The 25976-nt window shown below is 41.2% G+C and overlaps 1 protein-coding gene across 1 annotated transcript; it reads right to left on the bottom strand.

Annotated features, from left to right (window-relative positions):
• Nucleotides 1–790: 790 nt before the first annotated feature.
• Nucleotides 791–24183, bottom strand: LOC309340690 (suppressor of tumorigenicity 14 protein homolog). The gene is made up of 18 exons (XM_081859572.1): nt 23983–24183; nt 23669–23837; nt 22630–22754; nt 21512–21579; nt 20242–20438; nt 20114–20152; nt 17535–17751; nt 16244–16386; nt 15226–15323; nt 13329–13441; nt 11527–11660; nt 8834–8938; nt 8132–8245; nt 6983–7102; nt 5719–5902; nt 4409–4683; nt 3776–3912; nt 791–2855 (listed from the first exon to the last, which is right to left on the bottom strand). The coding sequence occupies exons 1-18, from the start codon at nt 24061–24063 to the stop codon at nt 2697–2699; spliced, it is 2478 nt and encodes an 825-aa protein (XP_081715698.1). The 5' UTR covers nt 24064–24183; the 3' UTR covers nt 791–2696.
• Between the last annotated feature and the right edge of the window lie 1793 nt (nt 24184–25976).

Genomic DNA, 25976 nt, shown 5'->3' with positions numbered 1-25976 from the left:
TCGAACCGCCGACCATACAATCGGCAAGTCCTAGGCACTGAGGTTTTACCCACAGCGACACCCACGTCCCTTGGTAACATGGTAGTGGGCTTTTTCACTGGTGATACCAGTGTTGTGGATTTCTCTTCCTCCTGAAATATTACCATTCCACTGACTCTCAAAGGCATACCTGCTTAAGCAAATATTCCCCAGATCTCCTAAATAGAACCTCTTCTTTTGATTGTTCTTTTAACTAGTGTAACTGTTACACTGTTTTAATGGGCTTGTTTGCTGCACATTTTAATTAATGGATGTTTTGATGAAGTTGTTTTATTGTGCATTTTAATCTTGACTAGCTGTATTTATACTCATTATTTTGCTGTTGGCTTTTATTTGTTTGTAAAAGCAATGGGAATCTTCTTGAAATGAAACGTGGCATATAATTTCTTCTGAATCATCACTATCTACTGAACATTACATCTTAGTTTCTCTCGATGCAAATTTGCCCATGGTATCCTTTATGTTTATTTGGGAGGATACCATAATCTTAGTCATAATCTTAGATATGTTTGGCCACTGATCTGATATTCTTCTTTCACTATTCCATTCACACCAATATGCTCCTTTTTGTTTAAGGAATGTCTGCCCATGTCAACATCCCACAAGTTCCTCTATATCTGAAATCTAAAAGAGGCGGCACTCTTCTCTTTCTGTAGTCTTCCAACAGTGGCAGACCTTGGGGGGTCTCAAATTTCAGCGGCTCCCTGTGCAATGCAAAATTTGCCCCACCCTACCTCTCACCTTCCACTCTCCAACATAGTTACGGTGCCCCCTAGGTTCCATGTCTTAAATCCACCTCTGCTTGCAAAGTTACTGAGGTGTAAGAGAGGGCAGTTGCCTCTTGGCATATTCAGTATCATTCAAAGCACACATAACCTGAAGAACTACCCACCATTAAAGGAAAGGACAGGACGGCTAGCCATGATGGCTATTCTCTGCCTCCACCATCAGAGACAGTATACTTCTAAATATAAGTTGCTGGAAAGCACCAGGCAGGAGAGTGCTCTTGTACTCAAATCCTGCTTCAAGGTTTCCCACAGTCCTTCAGTTGGTCACTGTGAGAACCATATGCTGAACTAGATGGGCCTTTGTCCTGCTCCAGCAAGGCACTTATGTTCTGAAGTGTGTGTACATTGCTTTGCATTCTGTGGTGAAAGAAAGGCAGGTTATAAACAAACATTTACAGCCACAGTCCTCTGGTGAAGTCCTTTTGCTTTTATTTTCTCTTGCTTTGCTTCTCAATCTCCCTTGCTTTTGTGTATAAGGCTCCCAGATCATTTCCTCTCCAGGAACTGACCACATTCAGACCTACTTATCTTCAACAAGCTTGCTGCCTACTATGCCTTCAAATCATGGAACATATCACTGGCATTCTAAGAGCTACTGGTGATTTAGATTACATTTGCCAGGCCAGAAGCTGTGCTTTACAAACAAAATTAAAAAGAGGGAACTTAAATACAAGGTGTCATGTGAATAGTCTCAGTGAAACGAAAGTGGCTCTAAATGCTAGCAGGAAGGACATAGTTTGATTGTACATAAGGAACTTGACAAAACAAGGATGTTGAACAGACTTTTCACTCAAACTGATGGAACAATCTCTTTGGCTTAGCTTGTTACACAGTTAGCTAAAGGTCCTATACAATTCATTATCTAACCTAACACTAATATTACCAGGAGTTGATGATGGGTGGGTGAATAGATGGTTAAAAAGTCCACTAAAAATAAAACTAGGAATTCTGAAAGAATGAAGAATCTTATGGCACCTTGAAGACCAACCATTTTACTATGGCATAAACGTTTGTAGGCTAACAGCCCACTTCTTCACTGTATCAAAATGTTAGCCTAGGTAACAGGTGTAAATCCACAGTGGCTTCAGAAGAAAATGAAATGTAGGAAGAACAGACAGTGGTAACTTGTTAAAATAACTCACCACTGCATTTCTGCATTTCATTTACCTTTGGCCTCACTGTTTATAATCTTCTTCTTCTTCCAACAATTAGTATCTATAGACTTGTAACTCAGGATAACACTTCATATATCTGATAAAGTGGGACATTGTCTGTGAAACTTTATACTTGTTAAGCTTTAAAATGCTGCAACAGTTTTTGACGTTTTTGCTGCAGCCAACCAACACAGCCACCTTCTGGAAACTGACAGAGAAGGGAAATTGAAGCTTCATCAGTTTCTAACTCCCATCCCAAAAATTAAAGCATCCTTTATTTTCAGCATATTTGGTATCTTCCAAAGGTCTTCATACATCTCAGAAATGGACAGTTTTTGTTGTCAGGGAAGAAGAAAGCCTGCATGCCTCTTAACAGCAAATCATCAAAAGCAAGATCAAAGCTAATGCAAAGCAGAAGCTGCATCAAAATACTTGCAGGCAAATAGTGATCAAATGTGCTACTCCATTTACCCATCCCTGTTGATGGAACACCAAGAAAATCAACAAAGACAGTGAAATAAACCTTGTGGCTGTGTTCATATTGCTCTTTGCAGTGGGAAACATTCACTGATTTTTGCCTGCTTAAATTTTATATATATTCCATATGCCCACACAAAATATATCTGTAATGTCTCTCCTTTATCATAGTATAAATCCTGTTTGGTTCATCAATAAGAATGTGTGCATACTTTTGGCTTTCTCCAGAACTCATCTGTCATTTTGTGTATTGACGAATCCAGTCATAAAGTGTTGTGATCTTGGTGTAAACGCCAGGCCGATTCCGTCGAGCACATCCTTCACCCCAGCTGACAATGCCTGTAAGGTACCATCTGTTCCCTCTTCCTAAACAGGCTAACGGACCCCCAGAGTCACCCTAAAAGGAAGGACAGAAGCCTCACTTTTTGCTTCATTGCATAACTAATGCATATTTGCAGTTAGGATTGTGATATGATACACACTTTCACATTTATACAGTCATTCCCAACACCCGTAAGTCACCATGTGCAATTGTGGTCTGACGATATATTGTCTATCAGGTTCACATGGTGTTAGATGATACTTGTTCCCTGATGGGTGTGACTGGTTAAATGAATGCTTGAACTCCTGTGATTAGTGTTGTTGTTAACACTGTTTGGCACAATGTGTCGGATTCCCAACTAACATACTACGGCAGTCAAGACAACATGCTTTTACAGGTACACGACTTGAGCCAGGATTGGGAAGAGAGTCACCATGAGGAAGCCTGCTTCCACATAGCCTCAGAGATCCAGGAGATTCAGTTACTATGTAGGTGTATGTTGCATGTGCCTCAGATATTATTTTATTTTACTCCAACATCAAAGGCAGAAAGGAATGAGGTCAAGATTGATATGGCTCAAGAAGGCGTATGTCAGTACAAATTGGTACTCATTTAGGATTCAAATGCAAGTATTCTTGAAATTAAAAGTTAAGAAAATAATATTTAAAGAATCAATGGACACCTCAGATAATTTTCTAGTCATGCTTGGAGTAGGCCCATTGAAATCAATGGGACTTAAGTTAGTTGGGACTTAAGTTTTCAATTAGCAATAGCTCCCATTGATATCATTGTGGTTACGTTTATTTAAAAAAACTTCTATCCTACCTAATTTTCAAAATAAACTCAGTGGGTCTACTCTGACTAAGTCTGGATCCAACCCAGATATGTCTAATTTCTTTTTCCTATGGGAATAAGAAAACATTCCTGGAAAAAATAATTTTGAAAGGACTGATGTACAAATCAGTGTCACTTTTCAAAATCATTTTCCACTTTACCTGACATGCATCAATGCCACCATTAAGGTTCCCAGCACACAGCATCCGAGAAGTAATCAGATCATCATAAAGCTTGTTGCAAATGCTCTGATCAATTATTTTCACCTTCGCTTCTTGCAGTGTTTTTGCAAGTTCACCTACAACAACAGAAACATTGTATGGGTTGAGTATGATGGTTCTGATTGCAAAGTGAGAGGTGAAAAAAATAATAATCAAGATCTGCCTTAGATCTTTTAATTTTTCCTTGCCTATATGTTCCCAGAATAAAAAACGATTGGCACAGCACATGGTGAATTAAACTGAATAAAGGTTAATCTAATTGAACATTTCCAAATCTAAGCATATTACCTTCCTAGTGGCTTCTTAAATTTACCATCCTCTAGAATAAACTGAAATTAAAGAGTTCCATCATTTGTCACTGAGGATATGTATTTAGAATTGCCACAAGTGATATCCAATTGAGCTAGGCCATATACCTTAAGTTCTATTAATGTTATTATTTATTACATTCATTATACTCCACTTTTTAGCCAAGGATGGATCCCAAAGTGGCTCACATTCACAATCCACAAAAAGGTACAATATATTAGGATGCTTGGCATTTGCAATAAACATATCCAGAAATGAACATACTATTTTCTTTTACGGCTCCCCAGCCAGTTACATAGCAGACAGTTCCATAAATTAATAGTCTACGACTGCTTGGTAAACATATGGGCTGTACCAGCTCATTGAAGAATACTGGTGACTCCATTTCCAACAGGGCAATGTCATAGTCTGAGATATATTGGTCATAATGTGGATGAACAATAATCCTTTTGATCGATCTCATCGCTACGTGATTATCATTGTTTCTGTTAATGACCTTTATACCCATATATGCTGTCCAGCCAGATGCTATAGAGTATCTGAAAAACAACAAAACATGCAGTTTTCCATGTGCTCTTCTTATACGGGTCTCATTCATTTGAATGGGAATTGCATAAATTATTCATTTTTTTATTTGTATTTCTAGCTCAGCCTTTACCAAATTGTTCAAAAGACAGGTTACTAAAAAAACAAACAAACAACCCCCCCAAAAAATTCCACATAATTAAAACAAATACAAGTTCTAATAAAATCATAAAATAAAACAACAAAACCAAGAAAATAACCAAAGCGGGCAACAGCAAAGTTCAGCAATCCAGCAGGAAGGAAGACTCCATTCAGCCCAAAGCCTAGATCTTGATCAATCATTTTTTTTAAAACCCTCAAGGTATCACAAAATACACCTTTGGGGAGGGGTCATTCTACAACCTAGGACACCACAGAGAAGACCCTCTTCTGTATCTTCATCTCTCGGTCCAGGGAAGGCAGCGATACTGTCAACATGGCCTCTCCTGTTGATTTTAACACCCAGGCAGCTTGATGCAAGAAAAGGCACTCATTCAAATATTTGGGACCCAAGTTGTGTATATGTCGGTGTTACCACGTTTAATTGGGCTCCATACTGCATTGGTACTTTCAAGACTGATGAACATCCAGGTGATCCAAATTGTAATGCTTGGGGGTGGGGGTGGTCCTGAGCTCTTGCAAGAGCCAGCTGACAAGTGCCAGAGCACCGGAGCAAAAAAGTGGACATTCCAGGATCCAATAAGAAGCTGGTTTCTGTGATTTCTGTAATTCCTCCTTAAATCAGGTTAAATTGTATGGTGTTAAGCCATGAACAACCACCAGCAACTCAGGTCACAGTTTTCAAACCCTCTTCAAGGGTATCCCCACGTAGAGCACATTGCAAAAATTAAATCTGGAAATAATGATTCTAATCAGAACAAACAGAGAGGATCTGAAACAGACTGGGCTGCCTCCAAGTGCTAGAGACATAGAAGGCAAATCTTGTGGTTACTGTACGCCCCCAGTGATTATTTATCAGTAATGAATGCTTCACATTATATAATGCGTACCTTATCGAATCGGAGTCCTGAAAGCAATGGGCAGCAGATACCAGCCAACTATTTGAAATAATAGATGCACCACATATATGGCCATATGTTTTTAGCTGCAAGCTGGCTTGCCAAGGCCACTTTCCATACTTTGCATCTTCACCACCAACAATTCTGGGTCTTTTTACCTGACTCCTTCCACATGCTAATAAAAAAATGAAATACATATGGAGGTTATGTATGTAAAAACAAAACACTCTACCAGTCATGCACTGCAATCCTGAACAGACTTTCCCCAGCCACCCTGGGTGGCTCCCAACAGAGGACTAAAAACAGAATAAAACTTCAAACATTAAAAACTTCCCTAAACAGGGCTGCCTTCAGATGTCTTCTAAAAGTCTGATAGTTGTTTATTTCCTTTACATCTGATGGGAGGGCGTTCCACGGGGTGGGCGCCACTACTGAGAAGGTCCTGTGCCTGGTTGCCTGTAACCTCACTTCTCGCAGGGAGGGAACCGCCAGAAGGCCCTTGGCACTGGACCTCAGTGTTTGGGCTGAATGAAAGGTGTAGAGATGCTCCTTCAGGTATACTGGGCTTTAATGGTCAGCACCAACACTTTGAATTGTGTTCGGAAAAATACTGGGGGCCAATGTATGTCTTTAAGGATAAACCCTAATTCAGAGCCATGTGTGTCTTGCAGTGGATGCAGCGCTCTAACACTTTGCTGATTCTTTCTTCAGCAGAGAAATCACACATGTCAACATATCCCTTTGAACACATAGAGCTACTCCTTCCAGTTAAATGATGAGAAATGTTCTGACAACTCCTAGAGCTCCTGTGTTGGCTAACTCTGATGTAAGGCCTCTATGAATGACAAGAACCTCAGTATAATGGTCAGGGAATCAGGGAGGAGAAGTGGGGAAGTACACACGTTGTGGTCTGTAGAAGAGATTGATAGCAACTGGAGTGAGACATGGTAATGGCACCCTTTCTTCTTCTCAATCCCCCTAAACTACAACCCTTAGGGATTACTATATGAGAACCTCTTCTCCTTACTGCACTGGACAGATTTTGAGCTCCAGTGTAGGCCTGGGCCATCAGGACAGAGCATAGAGCAAAGAGATAATATAGCAACTATGTCACTGAGGAAAAGTACCATATTCCTAGATAATGGGTAACCTAGGAGCTCCATGTGCACATTAGTGTGTAAATAGTTCTGATCTAGTTGCTGAAATACACAGACACATTTCAACTCACTTTGTCGTTCACTCATTATTGACTTACCACAGTTCATTTCATCAGATCCATCTGCACAGTCTCTTATTCCATCACACTCTGGGTTTTGCTTTATTGGACACTTTCCATTTAGACATTTATATGCATGCTGTGAGCAGCTTCTATAGGCTGAAAGAATAGAGTGACAGATGAGAAACATAGCAACGATGCATTTCATGGTGCTGCCTCATAGGTCATGCAGCATAATTGAAGCAATGCATTTTCTAAAAATACATAGAATCACAGAGCTGTAGAGTTGGAAGGGACAATGATAGTCATCTAGTCCAACTCCCTGCAATGCTGGAATCTTTTGCCCAACGTGAGACTGAAACGCACGTTCCTGAGATTAAGAGTCTCAGGCTCTACTGACTGAGCTAAATGTATCATTTCACAGGTGTCTTGGCAATATGTTAGATAACCTAGACCAGGGCTATCCAACATGGTGCTCTCCAGATGTTGTTGGAACTTCAACTTCCATTATCTATTAGCATTGGCTATGCTGTCTGAGGCTGTCGGAAGTTGGTCTAAGAACATCTGTTTTTTATCCTTGACTTGCACATGCCAAAAGTTCCATTTTGCCACTGGAAAAGCTGTTTAATGTAAAGATATTCAGATCTGATTCTGAAACCTTGTGCCCAGTAAAGAATGCACACTTCTTCTGTGTGCGCGCAATCTGTTGTGTGGCTAAAGCGCACAGGGGAACTGGTCTTCTTTTTAAAAAGCTTTTAGCAAGAATTTTCTGCTTGGGAATTGTTTGCCCTTACATAAGCTTCTTGAGCTGTCAGGAAGGGGCAGCGCACTACACCTGGCATCCCATCCGTGGCATTCTTAGTGCTTACTGAGAGAGGGAGGGGTGCAGCAGCAGAGAGGTCAACACTGTGCAGATGCACCAGTGAGAGCACTGGATTAGCTCTGCTAGTGTGCCTGAGCTACCAACCTCACCCCTGCCTTGCTCCTCCCCCTCTTCCTCCCATAAACACTAGTGAGACCACTGATGGTAGACCAGATGGGTGGTAGCATCCCTCCCTGCCAACTGTTCCTGCAATAAATAAGAGCATGGTGCATATCAACATAGCCATGAGAAAATGATGCAAGAACACCCTACGTTGCTGGCATTTTCGTAATTCCCAGTCTAAAATTTGTTTATGTTGTTCTTACCGCAATTGTCTTCCTCCTCATCACTCTCGCTTTCACAGCTGCCATCTCCTTTGCAAGGCCTGGAATGGTGTTTACACTTTCCATTACCACAATTAGACTTCACGGGATTGCAACCTAGGGAAGAATTTTATCATCAAGACTGTGGCATTTCATTCAACAGCAAATGTCCCCAGAGAGCACATATCTACTGCCGTTGCTTCCTTTAAAATGAACCCTGGGAATTGACCTTAGAATTCAGTTAGAGAGACCTAGTCCCACCTGCAACAAGTCCAAACCCTGGACTGAAAACTAGGAAGTACTATTAAACCAATATGAAATGAGAATATGTCCCAATAAAACATGGTCTTCTCATGCAGTAGACCAGGAAAATTTACTGCTATTCAGGAAAATTTTGCTATTCAAAGTTCTTTAAATGAAACGAATCTCAGTTCTCGACTGAGCTGTTAAAACACTTCACAAAATGAAAGGTATTTTTAATAAATGAATGGGTTACTGAAGGGTCTGATGACCTGTAATGATATTCAAGCTCTATATGCTTAATGGCTCTGATTTTATTTATGTCATAAAATTCATAAACTGTTTGATTGCTTAAAACCAACCAACCAACCAACCAACCAATCAACCCTGCAAGCTGTTTTCTTTCCAGCCAATGCCTTACCAAGTTATATTTACAATATTCTAATTAGCTCATGATGAACTCACCACAGTTTACCTCATCACTTCCATCGGCACAGTCTTTCCACCCATCACATCTACTGTTTAAAGAGACACATGTTTTGTCGGAACATTTAAATTGCCTAGGACAAGCTGAAAGAATTGAAAAATATCAGACTACCATAGATAATCATGATGACACTGAGTCACAGAGTAAAATTCTGTACTGAGTTATGACTGCTGAGTAGGATAAGATTTCTCCCAAACCCACTTTGGTGACAAGGGAAAACATATTAGAATAGCTATAACCTTGTACCAGAGGACCAAAGTCAAATGGCAATGGACATACCCCTTAGACTTTCCCCATCTCTTCCCACCATGCTCCTATACTTAGCAGAGGCTAGAAGTTCTGGCTAATTTTGCAGCCAATAGCAGCACTCTACCAGAAGCATATAAGCACTAACAAGGTAACTATGATCTTACAGTATCTCAGAATCTGAGACAATCGTGTGGTGCCTATTGTTGGACTACAGTTCCCATAAGCCCAGCTAACATCACCAATGGTCAGGGATGATGACAGATTTCATGAATCCCATTTCCACTGCTGCAACTAGATACAGGGCATACACATTGATAGATCCAGGTAGGAATCCCATATCTCCAAGTGAGACTTCTCTGACACCATCCATCTCTTAACCCAAGCAGAAGACAGCAAAGATCTTAGCTATAGAGTGTTCCACCTTTGTCTCTGCACCTAAAATATGTACCAGCTAGACAACGTTTGGTGGCATGACCGCTGACATGGAGCCACAGAAAGGTTATGAATGCTGGTGAGGTCCCTAGTTCAGACACCTTTGTTGGTGAATGCAGAGCACTTCACTGAACTTATTGGTATGGCTGGCCAAGCATTTATTATTCATCCTTCCCTGAAGGATATGAATCAGCACAAGAAACATAACAGTCATTGGAGACAGAGTTTCAGTGCAATTTCTTACATGGGATGGATGAGTGTTGCCCTAATGACTACACTATATTTTCATAGAATCATAGAATCATAGAGTTGGAAGAGACCACAAGGGCCATCGAGTCCAACCCCCTGCCAAGCAGGAAACACCATCAGAGCACTCCTGACATATGGTTGTCAAGCCTCTGCTTAAAGACCTCCAAAGAAGGAGACTCCACCACACTCCTTGGCAGCAAATTCCACTGTCGAACAGCTCTTACTGTCAGGAAGTTCTTCCTAATGTTTAGGTGGAATCTTCTTTCTTGTAGTTTGGAACCATTGCTCCGTGTCCGCTTCTCTGGAGCAGCAGAAAACAACCTTTCTCCCTCCTCTATGTGACATCCTTTTATATATTTGAACATGGCTATCATATCACCCCTTAACCTCCTCTTCTCCAGGCTAAACATGCCCAGCTCCCTTAGCCGTTCCTCATAAGGCATCGTTATTTTCTAACAGGTTAGTAACCCAATACAGACTTTCAGTCTGCCGCTAGGAGAGAGGGAGCTTGGTTGGGAATGGAATAGTGTCTTGTTGATAAGAGCCCTTTTTAAGTCACTCATCACACTGCCCATGACTTTCTACAGGCAGCCAAACAGTCCTTCATCACTCACAGAGATACCAAGCCATTGAGATCCAGTGTAGTATAGTGGTTAGGCTGTTGCACCTGTAGGACCTGGGCAACCAGGGTTCAAATCCCCACACAGCCATGAAGCTCACTGGATGACCTTGGGTGACCTTGACTATTTGTTTATTCACAAGCCCTCAACCCACATGTATACCCATCATTAGGGGTCAGCATTTTTCTAGCAAACTGAAAAATCAAACATTTGTTGAACTTTTAATTGTAGCGTCAAATCTGCTGACTCCTCCTGCTTCGTAATAGGGATAGACATAGGTTTGAAGGAGGCACATTTGGGACAAGCTAGAAGAAATGTCGACAAAGGTCCATATAGTAAAAGCTATGATTTTCCCAGTAGTGATGTATGGAAGTGAGAGCTGGACCATAAAGAAGGCTGATCGCAGAAGAATTGATGCTTTTGAATTATGGTGCTGGAGGAGACTCTTGAGAGTCCCATGGACTGCAAGAAGAACAAACCTATCCATTCTTAAGCAAATCAGCTCTGAGTGCTCACTGGAAGGACAGATCGTGAAGCTGAGGCTCCAATACTTTGGCCACCTCATGAGAAGAGACGACTCCCTGGAAAAGACCCTGATGTTGGGAAAGATGAAGAAGAAGAAGAAGAAGAGTTTGGATTTGATATCCCGCCTTTCACTCCCCTTCAGGAGTCTCAAAGCGGCTAACAATCTCCTTTCCCTTCCTCCCCCACAACAAACACTCTGTGAGGTGAGTGGGGCTGAGAGACTTCAAAGAAGTGTGACTGGCCCAAGGTCACCCAGCAGCTGCATGTGGAGGAGCGGAGACTCGAACCCGGTTCCCCAGATTACAAGACTACTGCTCTTAACCACTACACCACACTGGCTCTCAAGGAGGGCACAAGGAGAAGGGGATGACAGAGGACGAGATGGTTGGATAGTGTTCTTGAAGCTACCAGCATGAGTTTGACCAAACTGCAGGAGGCAGTGGAAGACAGAAGTGCCTGGCGTGCTCTGATCCATGGGGTCACGAAGAGTCGGACACGACTAAACGACTAAACAACAAAGAAGAAATGTGCTCATGCTCAATCAGTAAATTACCATGATAATGCTATTAATACTAAGTGCATCTGTGTCCACTTACGGTCTGCGTGGCTGAAAGCTCTGAATTCAATATAAAAACCCCTGTGTGTGACCAGTTCATCTGAATGGAAATGGATGGCCACTGAATAGCCATATTCCTTGACCCTGCTGCCTTCCCCAATAGGTTTACAATATCTGATAAGAATAAAAGACAACAAAATTACAGATATATAATACATCACTATAATAGAATGAGTATATAATAGAAAGAGTGTATTTACAGTGCGATTCTACAGTGCATGCTTACTCAGACATAAGCCTCATGGAATTCGATGGGACTCCTAGGTCAGTAAGTATAGGATTGTAACCAAGCAAAGCAACCATAAAATGATGGTGAAGAGATTATATGGTGGACGGTGTAGAATAAGGGTCAGTGGAAGGGAAAATAAGTACCCCATCACCAAGGCTGGCATAGTTCTTTGCTTGGTTTGGTGACGCAGTGGGAAGGTGATGGAGAAACCAGGAGGTCTTTGGACCCAAGGCATCCCTTTTTCTTCCCACTGCCTTCAGCTCACTGACAGTGGAAGAGTAATAGCAGTGGAGCTTTCTATGGAAAGGGGTGTCCATAGCATCCTATGGTCTCTCAGCCTCCATCACAGGCAGCACAGGACTGGTCCTCTTTTATTGCATTCATCATAACTTGTCATTTTGACAACTTCTCATGACTCAGATTGTGTTACAGTTGTCATTTTCAGAGTTCCAGTCCAGATTAAGGACTCATCTGTGCTATACATTTAAAGCAGTAACATTTAAAGACCTACATTGGCTCCCAGTACGTTTCCGAACACAATTCAAAGTATTGGTGCTGACCTTTAAAGCCCTTAACAGCCTCGGTCCAGTATATCTGAAGGAGCGTCTCCACCCCCATCGTTCTACCCAGACACTGAGGTCCAGCGCCAAGGCACTTCTGGCGGTTCCCTCACTGTGAGAAGCCAAATTACTGGGAACCAGGCAGAGGGCCTTCTCAGTAGTCGCACCCTCCCTGTGGAACGCCCTCCCACCAGATGTCAAAGAGAACAACAACCAGATTTTTAGAAGACATCTGAAGGCAGCCCTGTTTAGGGAAGCTTTTAATGTTTGATGCATTACAGTATTTTGGTATTTTGTTGGAGGCTGCCCAGGGTGGCTGGGGAAGCCCAGGCAGATGGGCGGGGTACAAATTATTATTATTATTATTATTATTATTATTATTATTATTATTATTATTATTCCACTTTTAACAGTCATGGCTTCCCCCAAAGTGTTTTAGGAACTGTACTTTGTTAAGGGTCCTGAGAGTTGTTAGGGGACCCCTGTTCCCCTCACAGAGCTCCATTGTTCAGAAGGAAGAGGGGGTGGCTGTTAAACCACTCAGAGTCAGTTGAAATTTGGTCCCATTGTGGTAGGGTTGCCATGTGTCCTCATTTTCCAATACACGTCCTCTTTTTCAGGGGCATCATTTCTGTCCAGATAGATTTTTTTTAATTTGCCAAAATGTCTCCAGCTATACTTGCTGGATGTGACATAGACATAATGAATGGTCTTCTCTTCTCCTGCCCCGCTCAGCAATATATCAGAGCTTCTATAGCCTACATATAGTAGGGGTATTTAAAAATGAGAGTCATCATAGCGTCCTCTTTTTTGCTCTCAAAAATATGGCAACCCTACATTGTGGCAAAATGTGGTCAGTTTTTCAAATTTTATTATTCTAATTTTACTTACAACCCTTTCCTTTTTTAATTATCTATAACCATAAACGACTCTTCACCTATGGATGTCAACAGAGTTGTTTCAAGAAAAGTAGCAGAAAAGGTTGTAGCTCACCTAATTCCATCAATTTCCAACCAATCTTTATCACATCTATTGGATCCAAGGGATGGCTCCTGAACTTGTATTACAAGAATTTTTAGCAGCAATCTATAGCCAGGCAATGGTGCCTAAGATATAAAAAAGCATTTTAAAAATAAAAAGCATGGGGAAGAACATTTATTGTACTTTTTATACTTAAAAACAACCTGTCTATTGATCCTAAACACATGAACAGTGCGATCCTGTCCGGTCTACTGAGATGTAAGTCCTACCAAGTTCAGTGGTACACCCAGGGAAGTGAGCATAGAAGGTATGGGAAACTTGTGTGGCCATCCAGATATTGTTGGACTACAGTTCCCATCATTCCTAAGCACTGCTCAAGTTGGCTGGGACTGATGGAAATTGGAGTCTACCAACATCCAGGGGACCACAGGTTCCCTACCCTAGATTATAGAATGGGATCCATTACACACATACCTGGAAAATACCCTCTCCCCTGTTGGTTTCTGTTTGTGCCACTGTGCAGTGCTTGGAGTCACAAGACTCAGTTTTGCATTCCAGAGATTCCAGGCTGTTGAAAGTCTCACAGAAGACAGGAGATGGATGTGATGTTACAGGTTTCCTGTTCCTTTGTTGTTCAGTTGCTCTCTGCTTTCACAGAGAGAGCATGTATATTTTTTTTTCTGTCTGCGTAGTGAGAAATAAAGCCTAGCAATGTAGCTCATATTTCTCATCCCTTCTGCTGTTTTGGATACTCTGCTGAATGGGGAACGTGCCTGGAGCCTAATCAAAGGCTCAGGTCGTTAATCATCATCGGAGGAGATTCCAGAGGGCTCGACTGGAGGAGTAGCCCAGTCGTAGCGGAGATTCCGACATCCCCACTCCCAACTGAACATAGGCTGGATGATAAGGGAAACAAACCCCCTTCTTTGAATGAGCATGAGATTGCAAGGTGTTTATGTGTCCCAGTTTTCCCACTGCCGAAAGTATACCATATTGGCCTGAATATAAGCAGCACCCGAATATAAGCCCCACCTTTAAAATTGGAGGGGGGAAAGAAAAAATACCCGGATATAAGCTGCTCCATTCCTCGCTGCTCCTGGCTGCATAATGGGCAGGAAGGTGGGAACTGTGCTGTGTTGGTGGCGGCCTTTCCCCTTCCTCGCTCCTTCCCTTCCCGGCCTTGGGGGAGAGGACAGGGGACTACATGCGGGGTGGGCGCCGCTTTGCCACGCTCCTGGCTGCATACTGTAAGATCACAAATATAAGCCACACTTTAACTTTTCATGGTCGGAATTTGGGGGAAGGGAAAAGTGAGGCTTATATTCAGGTCAATATGGTACTTTTAAGCACTCTGCCTTGCTTACCAGGCTCTGGGAAAATCTTACATGGGCTCTGTGGGGCTTCGCAAAATGTAGTGATATCTCAGATGGCCCAGAGAGATCCCACAAGGGCCTCCAGAGCCTGTGTGAGACCTTCCCTGAGCCTGGTAAGAAAATCTGAGAGCTTTTAAGCTCTCCACCTTGTATGTGTTTCATTTGTCCAGTTGCAGCTGGCCAGCTGCCAAGTGCATAAAGCTGTGATCACACACGGTACATGTGGCAAGACATGAGTTGACTGCAATAGAGAGTGCAGTAGGCTCATGAATGCTACCCTGGTCTCTCCGAGGAAGATTAGGACACAATGTTATAACAACCCAAAATCCATGTTAGGCTGATATAATGCCTATTTCTCCTCACCTCACAAATGATAATCACATATATGTAAGATCTGTCATTTCATTTAAAATTCTTATTTCCTTCTGTTTTTCTGGTCTCCTTGTTTTAGAAGAGCTTATTCTTTTTTGGGGGGGGGATCAAGTTTTAAAAAGATTTTCATTAAAAAGTTCCCAGTTACTTCTAAGAGTACATACTCTAATAATCCAGTGGCAGTCAATATTTGGTGGATAGTAACTTGGGTAGTATGGAGAAATTACAGTCCCATTCCAAGAGATGTATCGACCGCCACATACTAAGGAGAAAATAAAACAAAACATTATTATTCTGAAGAACTGCTCATCTATTGTTATGGAAAGCATGGGAAAAGCTCTTGTTGAAGTGAGTGGGAGGTTCTTTTTCATATGCAAGTAGCTGGTATGAGGTGGTGGAGCAAAAAAGAATTATTATAGGTGGGTAGCATTATATTCACACACCCCACACAAACACACATTATTGTCAAAATATAGATCAGGTGTGCTGCGTGGGCAACCTGATTTTAAAATCCTGCATTTAAGTGCATAGTTGTGGAGCTAATAGATCATCTGGCTTTTCCCTCAGGAAAGAAAGAACTGCATAGAAATAACTCTCTGCACTCTGCTAGGCCAAAGGGGTTCTTCCTTTCTCATTGTGGAAGGGAAAACACATACAAAGTACCATGATTCACTTATTTCCCTCTATGCATCATAAAACAAATGGCATTTGGAACCCCCTTCACTGACTTTCAGAAGCTGGTTGTTTTGCTGCTCAGAGAATATGCTTTCACAGTGATGATATGCGGAGGCAGCTCAGTTCGCCACTATCCGCTTTGAGGAAAATTTGCAACAGATTTGTATACCTTTGTAATAAGAAGGGTGACAGAATTAGTATTCCCACCAAAGCATCTTTCATCACTTGGCTCACTCTTCTCAGTGCCGTTGTGAACTTGACAGAGCTACTGTCCCAAGTCACTTGAATCACGAGTCATTCAATACAGCCAAAAAGTGGATCGTTACATGCAACCCATGTCAGTCTTAGAGAACCCTAATATTATTATAGAGTCAGGTCAAAATAATCCTTGAATCCATGTCTTATTCCCCATTTTAAATCCACATAAATATTTCAAATATAACACAACTACATGTGAGCCATCAAAAGTTGTTCACAAACAATGCTTGGCATCTGGCAACTACATACCAATTTTAGGAACTGCTTGAAAATATGCATTCAATATATTGCTCTCTTTTCTTCGGTCCAATGAGAATGTGACCAACATGACATTACTCGATGAAGTTAAACGTATAACTGGGGACGTCCAGGCCCCGGACGACCCACACCATCTGAAATACATCCAGGCAGATTACAAAGCTGATTTGGAGAGCAGAAAGTCTCTTCCACTACTATACGTACCACCCAAGGGGCCTTGGGATACAGGGTGCTCTATCCCATGTAATGAGAGAGAGAGAGAGAGAGGGAGGGAGGGAGCACTGCTTTGTGTCTATGGAGCAAACTTTTAATTTTTATTTATATAATTTTTATTACATTTTCTAATTTACATTTCAAAATATTCATTTAAACAACTTTAAACCAATGACTTCCCTTCTTCTCTTTCCACGGTTCATTTCACATACCTTAAAGGTAAAGGGGCCCCTGACCATTAGGTCCAGTCGTGGCCGACTCTGGGGTTGCGGCGCTCATCTCGCTTTATTGGCTGAGGGAGCCGGCGTACAGCTTTTGGGTCATGTGGCCCGCATGACTAAGCTGCTTCTGGCGAACCAGAGCAGCGCACAGAAACACCGTTAACCTTCTCACCGGAGCGGTACCTATTTATCTACTTGCACTTTGACGTGCTTTCAAACTGCTAGGTTGGCAGGAGCAGGGACCGAGCAACAGGAGCTCACCCCATTGTGGGGATTCGAACTGCGACCTTCTGATCAGCAACTCCTAGGCTCTGTGGTTTAACCCACAGCGCCACCCGCGTCTCTTCGCATACCTTACATCCCTGCATATTTTACATAAACTAAACCATTCTTTAATCCATTGCTACATCCATCAAAACTTATTTACACTGTTGGATTTATCTTAAAGCCACCAGCATTTTTAAATGAACACAGTTTTCATCCATGTATACTGTAAATATTTTCCGGTCTTCTTTAAACATACATTCTTCTTGTTCTCTATATGTTAAAACTGCAAGCTGTGCGTATTCCATCAGTTTAAATTGGCATTCTTCTTTGGTTGGGACCTCACTCATTTTCCATTTTGAGGCTAGCATACATAAATAGTCTTTTTTGACACCTGGGAATTTATCCCCAACAAAAAGGACTCTGTTTTGTTTTTGTTTTTTGAAAGGTACTTTTAAACATTTTCCCCCAGTTCATTATATATCATTTCCCAATACTCTTTTACAAGTCCACCACATATGATAAAATGTACCCTCAACCTCATTAGATCTCCAGCATGGAGCAAACTTTTAAAATGCTCTTACCTTGTAATGATCTTGTTTTGCAGAGGGAGAAGGAAGTCATATGCGGATAGCCTGTGAGATGCACAGCTCCCAGGAGTCACGCTATGCAAGGGAACAACCACTAGTCTCACAACGTGGTCCGATGGAACTCGCAGCCTCCACTGATAAAAAGGTCTCTTAGGATTCATCAGTGTTAAGGTCCTATTATTACCAGGCTTTGCATAGAGGTCAAAGGCCACTGGTAGACAAAACCAAAATAGATCAGTGGCTGAAAAGCAGAAAAGCAGAGAAATGAATCCAGACCCTGTCGGCCCAGATCCCAGGAACCAGTTGTCTACGCCACAAAAGGCAGGCTTGTCCATCACATCAGACAAGGACTGAATACATTATGAGACAGCTCTGTGCTATGCTCTCACCCCATGAAGTTGTCCTCCTTTGGGACAAGGCAGAGGCACAAAGGAGATGAAAAGGGATCTACACTGGGCACCTGATTAGTGGCTAGAAGACTTGAATTTCTCTGTACCAAGCCAGCACCTTTCACCAGATAATTGAATGCAAAGCAGCTCTAAGTGCATCAACTATTGGAAAAAGCAGGTGAAACACATCAGCTTAAGTAGAGCACACAGTTGGAGACAATTCCTCTTTCTTACAGCACTATCTTAAGCACAATTGTTCAGAAATCTTACTGAGGTCTATGGGGCTTACTCCCGACTACAGCTGTATCCTTAAGGTAAATACAGCAGACATCATTTGTATAATATCTAACTCTTCCGGCATTAAAAAGATCATTATGAGCTGCACCATACCCATTGTGCGGATGAGGAATCATGACTGACTTGTCCACAGCTGTTGAGGCGAACAGTTTAATTGTTAGTCCACTAAGTCAAGCCAGCTCAAAATTTCTCAGATCCATAAACCATGTCAGCATATTGGTCTTCTTCTTTTTACTTTATCCAGAGGTTAAGACCATATTGTGGCCCAGCCAGCAGGACTAAACAATTACGGTTCTTCTCACATATCATCCCATTAATTACAGTCATATTGTAGGGACAAAACAGCTCAGAACTGATCTGCTGTTATCATGCCATAATCTTTGAGCAGCATGCTTCAAGGCACAGAAGCAATTCCCAAAAGAGAGGGAGATTTTTGTTCTTATCTTTGGTGAAGGGCTGGAGCAGAGATCAAGGCTTCTGGCCCCTTCCAGAGATCCTACTCAGATGACATCTGTGGGGGTAGCAATACATGGATGGAGGGAACAGTACTGGTCTTGCTGCCCTCATTTTCCCCATCTGCTTGTTCACCTAAAGCTGTGGACAAAGCCTATGTGTGCTCTGTTTACTACTTCAAAATACAGGAGCTGGCCAGCAGGTGCACTCCTGATACTCTACTGCTGCCGCCGCCACCACCACTCTCTTCCACATGTCTCTAGCAAGTTCTTACACAGCCTTTATAAAATAAGCAAATAACTCCACATACCTCACATTTTGAGAGAGTGCAACATTGATTTAAATTGGCCAATTATGCAACTGACAAGTGGGGCCTGTAAGAAAAATGCTGCAGTGTGGAGCTCTCCAGCCAGCCATGTCCTCTTCTAAGATAGTCCATTCCATTCCCCCTTTTCCTCAGTTTTCAGTCACAAGTACACACAACTGTCAATCAGCTCAGTGCTCATTTTGGGGTTCAGTTCTCCTTATATCCCTTCTCTGCCTGTTGTATGATTATTATCCCTCCCTCTTATGCATGGATAGTGCTATTTTGGCAACATAGGGATCCATACACAGACTTCAGTTTGCCACTGTTATAATACCATCTACTGAGAAACTTTGAATGGATTACAGTCCCAGATTTAGAAGATTAGGAGAAGGCCCTTTGGAAATGCTTAAATACTTTGGATTCATTTTTATAAGCTGAAAATAGGGATGCAGAAGAAATTTGATTTTGTTTGCATTTTAACAAGGAACTACATAATTTGCATTTCTCAAACCGCAGGGTGAACCAAAACACAACTATCCTTCAACATTCTCACTTTTCAAAAATTTGCAGTCCAGTTCTCCATCTGAACTCTCTCTCTCTCTGGCATCTGTTAGGGGAGCATCTATGCAAAATATCTTTATTAGTGAACATAACATACAAAAAAGGGTTTTGTAAGGGAAAATTGCTTGCATAAATATGTATATTAGTCAACACTGGATGCAAAAATGTGTTTATTAGGATAAATTCATGTCATGCTAAAGGGCTGGTGAATTTTCATGAAGATTTCACAAAGATTTTTTAAAGTGGCAGATTGCTGCAGAAATGTGGAGAGCTGAAACGAATAGGTCCATCCATCTTTGCAGACAATAGTTGCAACTGACTCAGAGTGCAATACTTTTTTTCTGCAGAAGCAGCCTTGGAATGAAAATGAGTTGCATAGGAGTGCAAAGGTGGTCTTGAGCAACCCTGTTCATTTCCATGACTCTTGAGCTGGAGATGTTCCTCTTATTCACTGAATCCTTTAGGTTCAACTTAAGAGCAAGCACTGATGAAACAAAAGAAAGTTGTGCTAGAGCAACATTTGAAATGGTGTGCCATTAGACAATGGGGACAAACATAGCTCTTACCTGCTTTCCATGTCACATCATAATCCATAGAATCTGAAACTAAAAATGATGAAGAATCCTCAAAATTAGTGGCATATGCATTCCTATGAATTATTGGAACTTCTAAAGAATATAAAAAATAATGTTACCAAAGAGCTCCATGGTAATAACATCAAAATCCTCCTCCAAAGAATATACTTCAGCCGTGCTGTTTTCAGTTGCAGGTGCCCGTTTACTGAGTATTTGCTTTTGCTTCGTCGAAGACAGATTTTGAATAGAAAGAACCATATCTTTTGGGGCCCAAAATGTACTCCAGTAATAAGCTCGAAGGCCACTCTTTCCTTCACTGGAGGAAGATGACAAAATAAGATTGAAGAAGAGCATCAGCTTGGAGAGGGATGTCTTGTTCCTCTCTGCCTGTGCTCAAGGGTATCAGGGCAGATTTGCAGCACATAGGGAGAAGTTTGTGAGTTAAATGGGGTCACACATTCAAACTACGAGCACCAATCAATCCGTGCTCACAGAGATTTCTTTTTTTCCTTTTTTCCTCCCTAGGGAGATTCCTGCTCACGTGAAGATGGTTGTTTACTATTCAGATCCTGCACCTCACCATAAACTAAGGGTGAAATGCAACCACTAACAATGTGGCTATGTACATCTGCAAAGAGCTGGTGAACTGGGAAGTCCTTGGTTCACATTTAACCTCAGTTGCACAATATTTATGTGGCATTATACATGACTGTAGACCAGTTCCTGTCTATTCTGCATCTAGCGTGCTCCCACCATTGGTTTGGGAAGCTGTATAAACACCATTTTAGCCACAATCCTTAGGTATCCTGCAATTTCTTATGAAATACTATTCTCTGATATCCATCTTCCCCCTCAAACAAACAAACAAACAAACAAAATCAGCTTTGATCCAAACAGAGAAAAAGAGCAACCTAGCTTCACTTTAAGCTGGTAATGTGTACCCAGCCCAAGTCACTGTCTCTCAGCCTCATTCATCTCATGAGGCATAATGCTTGTATTGAGGTGGGAAATGTCTTTTGAATGTGTTTAAAAGGTGTATTGTGTATGCAGCAATGGCAGACATGAGCTGCAATGAACTAAGTTTCATTGCTTTTGTATATGTTCTTTGACTTGGGCAGCAAATAGTCTTAGACCAGTGCTAACCATCCACTGACCTTCACATTCACTTCCCCTGCTTAGACTATTTCAAAAAGGCTCATGATTCATCTGAGATGGAATGGGAAGTTTATTTAGAATTCCAGCCAAAGTCTAATCTGAACTGGAATAAGACTAAATGCCTAATGAGATCCTGTACTTAATATTATTATCATCTGATTCTTGAAAACATGAATAGAAAAGACAACAAATGCCTACAGTCTGAAAAAGGGTTTTTGAAATTCTGGTACTTACCTAAAAGCAGTAATAACAGATGTCAAGTAATAATTCCCTAAGGCAGAAGATCCATACAATTCTGGAAACTGAGAGTTAAATGATTAGAAAACTACATATAAAGAACAAGAAAAAGTCTGTAAAATATACAGTTTTTTAAAAGTGTTCCAAGTAACAAAAACATTTTCTTGCCATTGTTTTATGTCTAGCACAAATAAGTAGGTAGCCAGCACTGGTCGATTCATTTTTACAAGGCAGCATGATACTGATTCTTCATGAAATAGTAGTTATTGAATGACAAAAACCAGTATTGATTTAGACTATTTAAGATCTCTGTCATTTCTGGCTTCTAATCAGGTCATGGGCCACTCATGCAACCCATGCACAAAGCAGCTTTGAGGTACCTGGTGAATTCAGTTGGGAAATGCAGGCTAACAGAGAGATGCTTTGTATTTTCAAGCCTTCTGTTAGCACGGAGCTAGAAAAGTGTATTGATCTCGCAAATAGAGTAAACTTGGGAGAGAAGTGCAAGAAAGCAAGTATTGTTGTGCTGGAAGAGGGAATTTGAAAAGGGGTTTGCTTTAAATATAAACTAATTGTCCAAAAATCTCCACAAAGAAATGCACTAAGGCGGCAATCATATACAAGCTTACTGGGGCTAAGTTGTATTTAACTCAGTGGGGACTATTTCTGAGTAGGCAGAGGATATATATGAAATATCTACAGTGCAAAGCCAAAGAAGACACAACTCTGCTTACAGGAAATGGACCAGAGAGTGTGTTTTTCTAATTCTAGAAAGCTTAAGATAGTTCAGTTCCTGAAGCATAATGTCAAAGTGGCACCCTTGTTCAACAGCAAAAATACAAATGGACCACTTTTTTGGTTGGGTGTGAAAAGTGCTGCCCATACCAGGTTGTCTCGGCATGCTTAGTGGGAAGACTGACATTAGTAATGGTCTTCAGTTTTGCTCAAGCCACCACAACCCTCCCTTTAAGGCAACTCAAAAAAAGATAGGCAAATGTCCCTTAACCGTGCCTCAGCAGGTCTAGTTTTATCAGCAGCATATCCCAAGTACAAAACCTATCAAATTAAATTTGAACCAAAATGTAGTCCTTTATATTTTCCATAGGCAAACTCACACAATTCTGGACAGCTTCAGCTTGCAATATAAACGTATGCGATTTGGGCTGCATTAGGTCACTTGTGTAGGTCAAGTTAGGAATTTCTAGACTTCCACCAATGTAGATGAAAGAGAAGGCAGGAGCTGAAAAGAAGGGAGGGGAAATATTAGCAAAACAAAAACAGGTTAGTTCGTGCGGGGGGGGGGGAGGTTGCTTAAAAAGGCATAACTTCTGTATTAATAGGAAGACCCTTCCTTTTAATACACAACATCAAATCAAAGTCAACTACAAAATTTTATTCAAAAAATACTATCAGATGATCTTCCGTATTCAAATGGAAATCCACTTTCACTGGATTCAATTGAAGACACAACTATTGGATGACTCTGACTTTTGTCAGTGCCTGCTCATAATATTCTCAAGTGATCAAGAAGGTGTATGTAGGACTTTCTTACACACACTATGCAAATGCTTAACATTGAAATGTTATTGATTTTTATCTGTATGTTTTCTAACCATTTTTTTAAAAGGTTCAAGCTAAATTCATACCCAAGGGGCAACACTTTTAAATTATTTGGCTGTGCAGATAGTGTAGAATTAGCAATATTTGCAAACCATAGATCCTGAGTACAGAGTGTTCCCCCAATACATCAACTTTTTGCATTAGTGGAAAGCAGATTTGTTAAAGAAAAGCCACCCAGAGTGGCTGGGGCAATCCAGTCAGATGGATGGGGCTACAATTTATTATTATTATTATTATTATTATTATTATTATTATTATTATTATTATTATTATTATTTCAGCTCATAGATTCCTTTTTGTTGTATTGGGACCACTATCTAATGAGTTTAGGACAAAAACACAAAAAACACAAGATTCTCATAGTGTGCCAAAACTAGTTGGTTATGAATATTTGTCATAAACATGATATCATTGGCAACCTGGAACTAAATAAAAACCCATTAAAAATAGTTTTAACATCAACCTGCTTGAAAAGCAATGAAGGCAACCTTTACATGCTTATAGAAATTAAAAGCTTGCAATAGTGACACTTACATAACATATAGTACAGCACCAGCAGAATCACAGTGACAGTCAAGGAAATCACAGGTAACGTTTGTAAAAGACCTCTTTTCCAGAAATGAAAATGCACTTTTTGGCCAAAAGAATGCTTTCGACTCGCAATATCTTCTTGTGAAGCCTGGCTGTGATGAAAAGGCAGACCCTGTTCAAGAAGGAAGGAAGGAAGAAATCGGCAAGCAAATCGAGGAAAATGATTCTGCCTTTGCTCAGCTGACAAGCGAATTAATCGTTGCATTATTCATGAGCAATTTACAAGCGTGTTAGGAAACCGAATTGCAATTTCTTACCAGTCCAGAGAGAAACTGTGAGTCGCAAGGAGTAGGTATGCTGTATATAACAGAGAGGCGCCTGGATGGGAAAAACCTCATGATGATGCTTCCCTGGTTTGTTCTGCCGTTCTACATATCAAAATCCTTGAAGCAACTAGGGCTTTTGTATTTGGAACCTCAGGGGAAACAATGCCTTTCCCTCTTATTGTTGTCCTTGGTTCTCCTTTGCTATATGACTAAACAGCCTCCCGGCTAAGCACCTGTGGTTCAGGTAGTAGGTGGGAAGGAAAATAAGCCACCCTGACTGTAACTCTTTCTTTTCCAAACGGGGCAGATGGGATCAGGTTTACACAAAAGGAATCTCGGGTGAGATAGCATCTCCTTTGAAAATGGACAAATGAGACAAACCCCAATGCTATTCATGCAAAAACTTTGATAGCAGCGCTTTACATCATGCGCACCAGCATTTCTTAAAACAAAGGGAGGGAAAAGAATATCGGCTGTAATGAGCAACTCGGACAATTACTGAAATAGCCTGAGTGAAATCAAAGGAACTTACTAACCCTTTTAAAATGCTTACATCCTTGCAACAAAACCAAGTGAACCGAGAACAGTAATTAAGAACACAGAGGGATTTTGTTACAGCATGGTTACGATTGAGGGACGTATTTAAAAGTCTGAAAACCTTGCACACACTTTACCCTTTTGAGCAGCACTTCTTGGTTTCTTTGTTTACAGGACACTGGGGGGAGGGGTATTTAAATGATATAGGGTTTTTAAAAAAATAAAAAAAATCTGCTTCTGGAATGATGTTATTCTTAACCTCGCCCCACCCCAAATAGAAAAAGAAAATCTATCAACAATTTAGTTAAATTAAAAGCCTATTATGAACATACTAAAACCCAAGGTTATCTAATATATAGCATAGTTGCCCTGTGCATCTTTGGCATGCTAGCATGCTTTGATGGTATGATGAGATCAGAATCGCAACATTTTACTGGCATTTGTCGGTATTCTTCACTGTGCTGTGTTGTGGACTTTCAAGCAGGAGAGGTAGTAAAGCGGTTCCTCTCTTGACGGTTTAATAGCAGGGCATTCCCCCTGAAGGTAGTGAAGGGTAATAATACACACCATAAATCTGAAACATGTTTAAAGCCTATTGCTTCTCTTGGGATTTGTAGTTTACCCCTCACACAGCTACAGTTCCCAGCAACCATCGCAAACTACAGCTCCCAAGATTCTTTGGGGGAAGTCATGTGCTGTAAATATATGGTGTATGTGTGTAGCCCAAGTTAACTCATTTTACTTTACACCAGAGTAATAGGTGTACTTTGTCTTGTATCCTGCTGCAGCGGGAATGTGGTTCATAAATGTGTAAAACAACCACATAAAGTGGTACCTCGGCTTAAGAACAATTCATTCCAGAGGTCCGTTCTTAACCTGAAACTGTTCTTAGCCTGAAGCACCATTTTAGCTGATGGGGCTTCCTGCTGCCGCCGTACCGCCAGAGCACGATTTCTGTTCTCATCCTGAAGCAAAGTTCTTAACCCAAGGTACTATTTCTGGGTTAGTGGAGTATGTAACCTGAAGCGAATGTAACCTGAAGCGCATGTAACCCGAGGTACGACTGTATTAGGATCCATGTGGTCATACTTCTTCTGTGCCCTGTTTTAGAGACTCAGGATGGCTCAGATTCTATTAACACCAATCACTGTAACAATTCAAAAAAATGGCATAAATGAAACGCCAGCAAGTGGGACCTGCAACAAAATGTTGGTGCCTTCTCCAGCCAGTAATTCTTTTCAAGCAGAGTACTCTACTTCCCATCTCCCCACTTTCTTTTCCAACTAACAATCTACATTATGTGGCTATTGAATATGCTCCGTTATTGCTGGGCCATTTGTTTGATTTTTGCTGGCTGTTTTATTTTTTTCCTTTTTTTGTGTATTTCTGTAGAACTTGGTATTCCCCCAAGCATGCTTCTATTTTCTTCTTTCCCAGCAGCTCTTTGT

Source organism: Podarcis erhardii, assembly GCF_964252035.2.
Source record: "Podarcis erhardii genome assembly, chromosome: 4".
In the NCBI taxonomy this organism is placed as follows: Eukaryota; Metazoa; Chordata; class Lepidosauria; order Squamata; family Lacertidae; genus Podarcis; species Podarcis erhardii.
The sequence above is the reverse complement of the archived record's forward strand: the minus strand, read 5'-3'. Positions and strand labels throughout refer to the sequence as shown.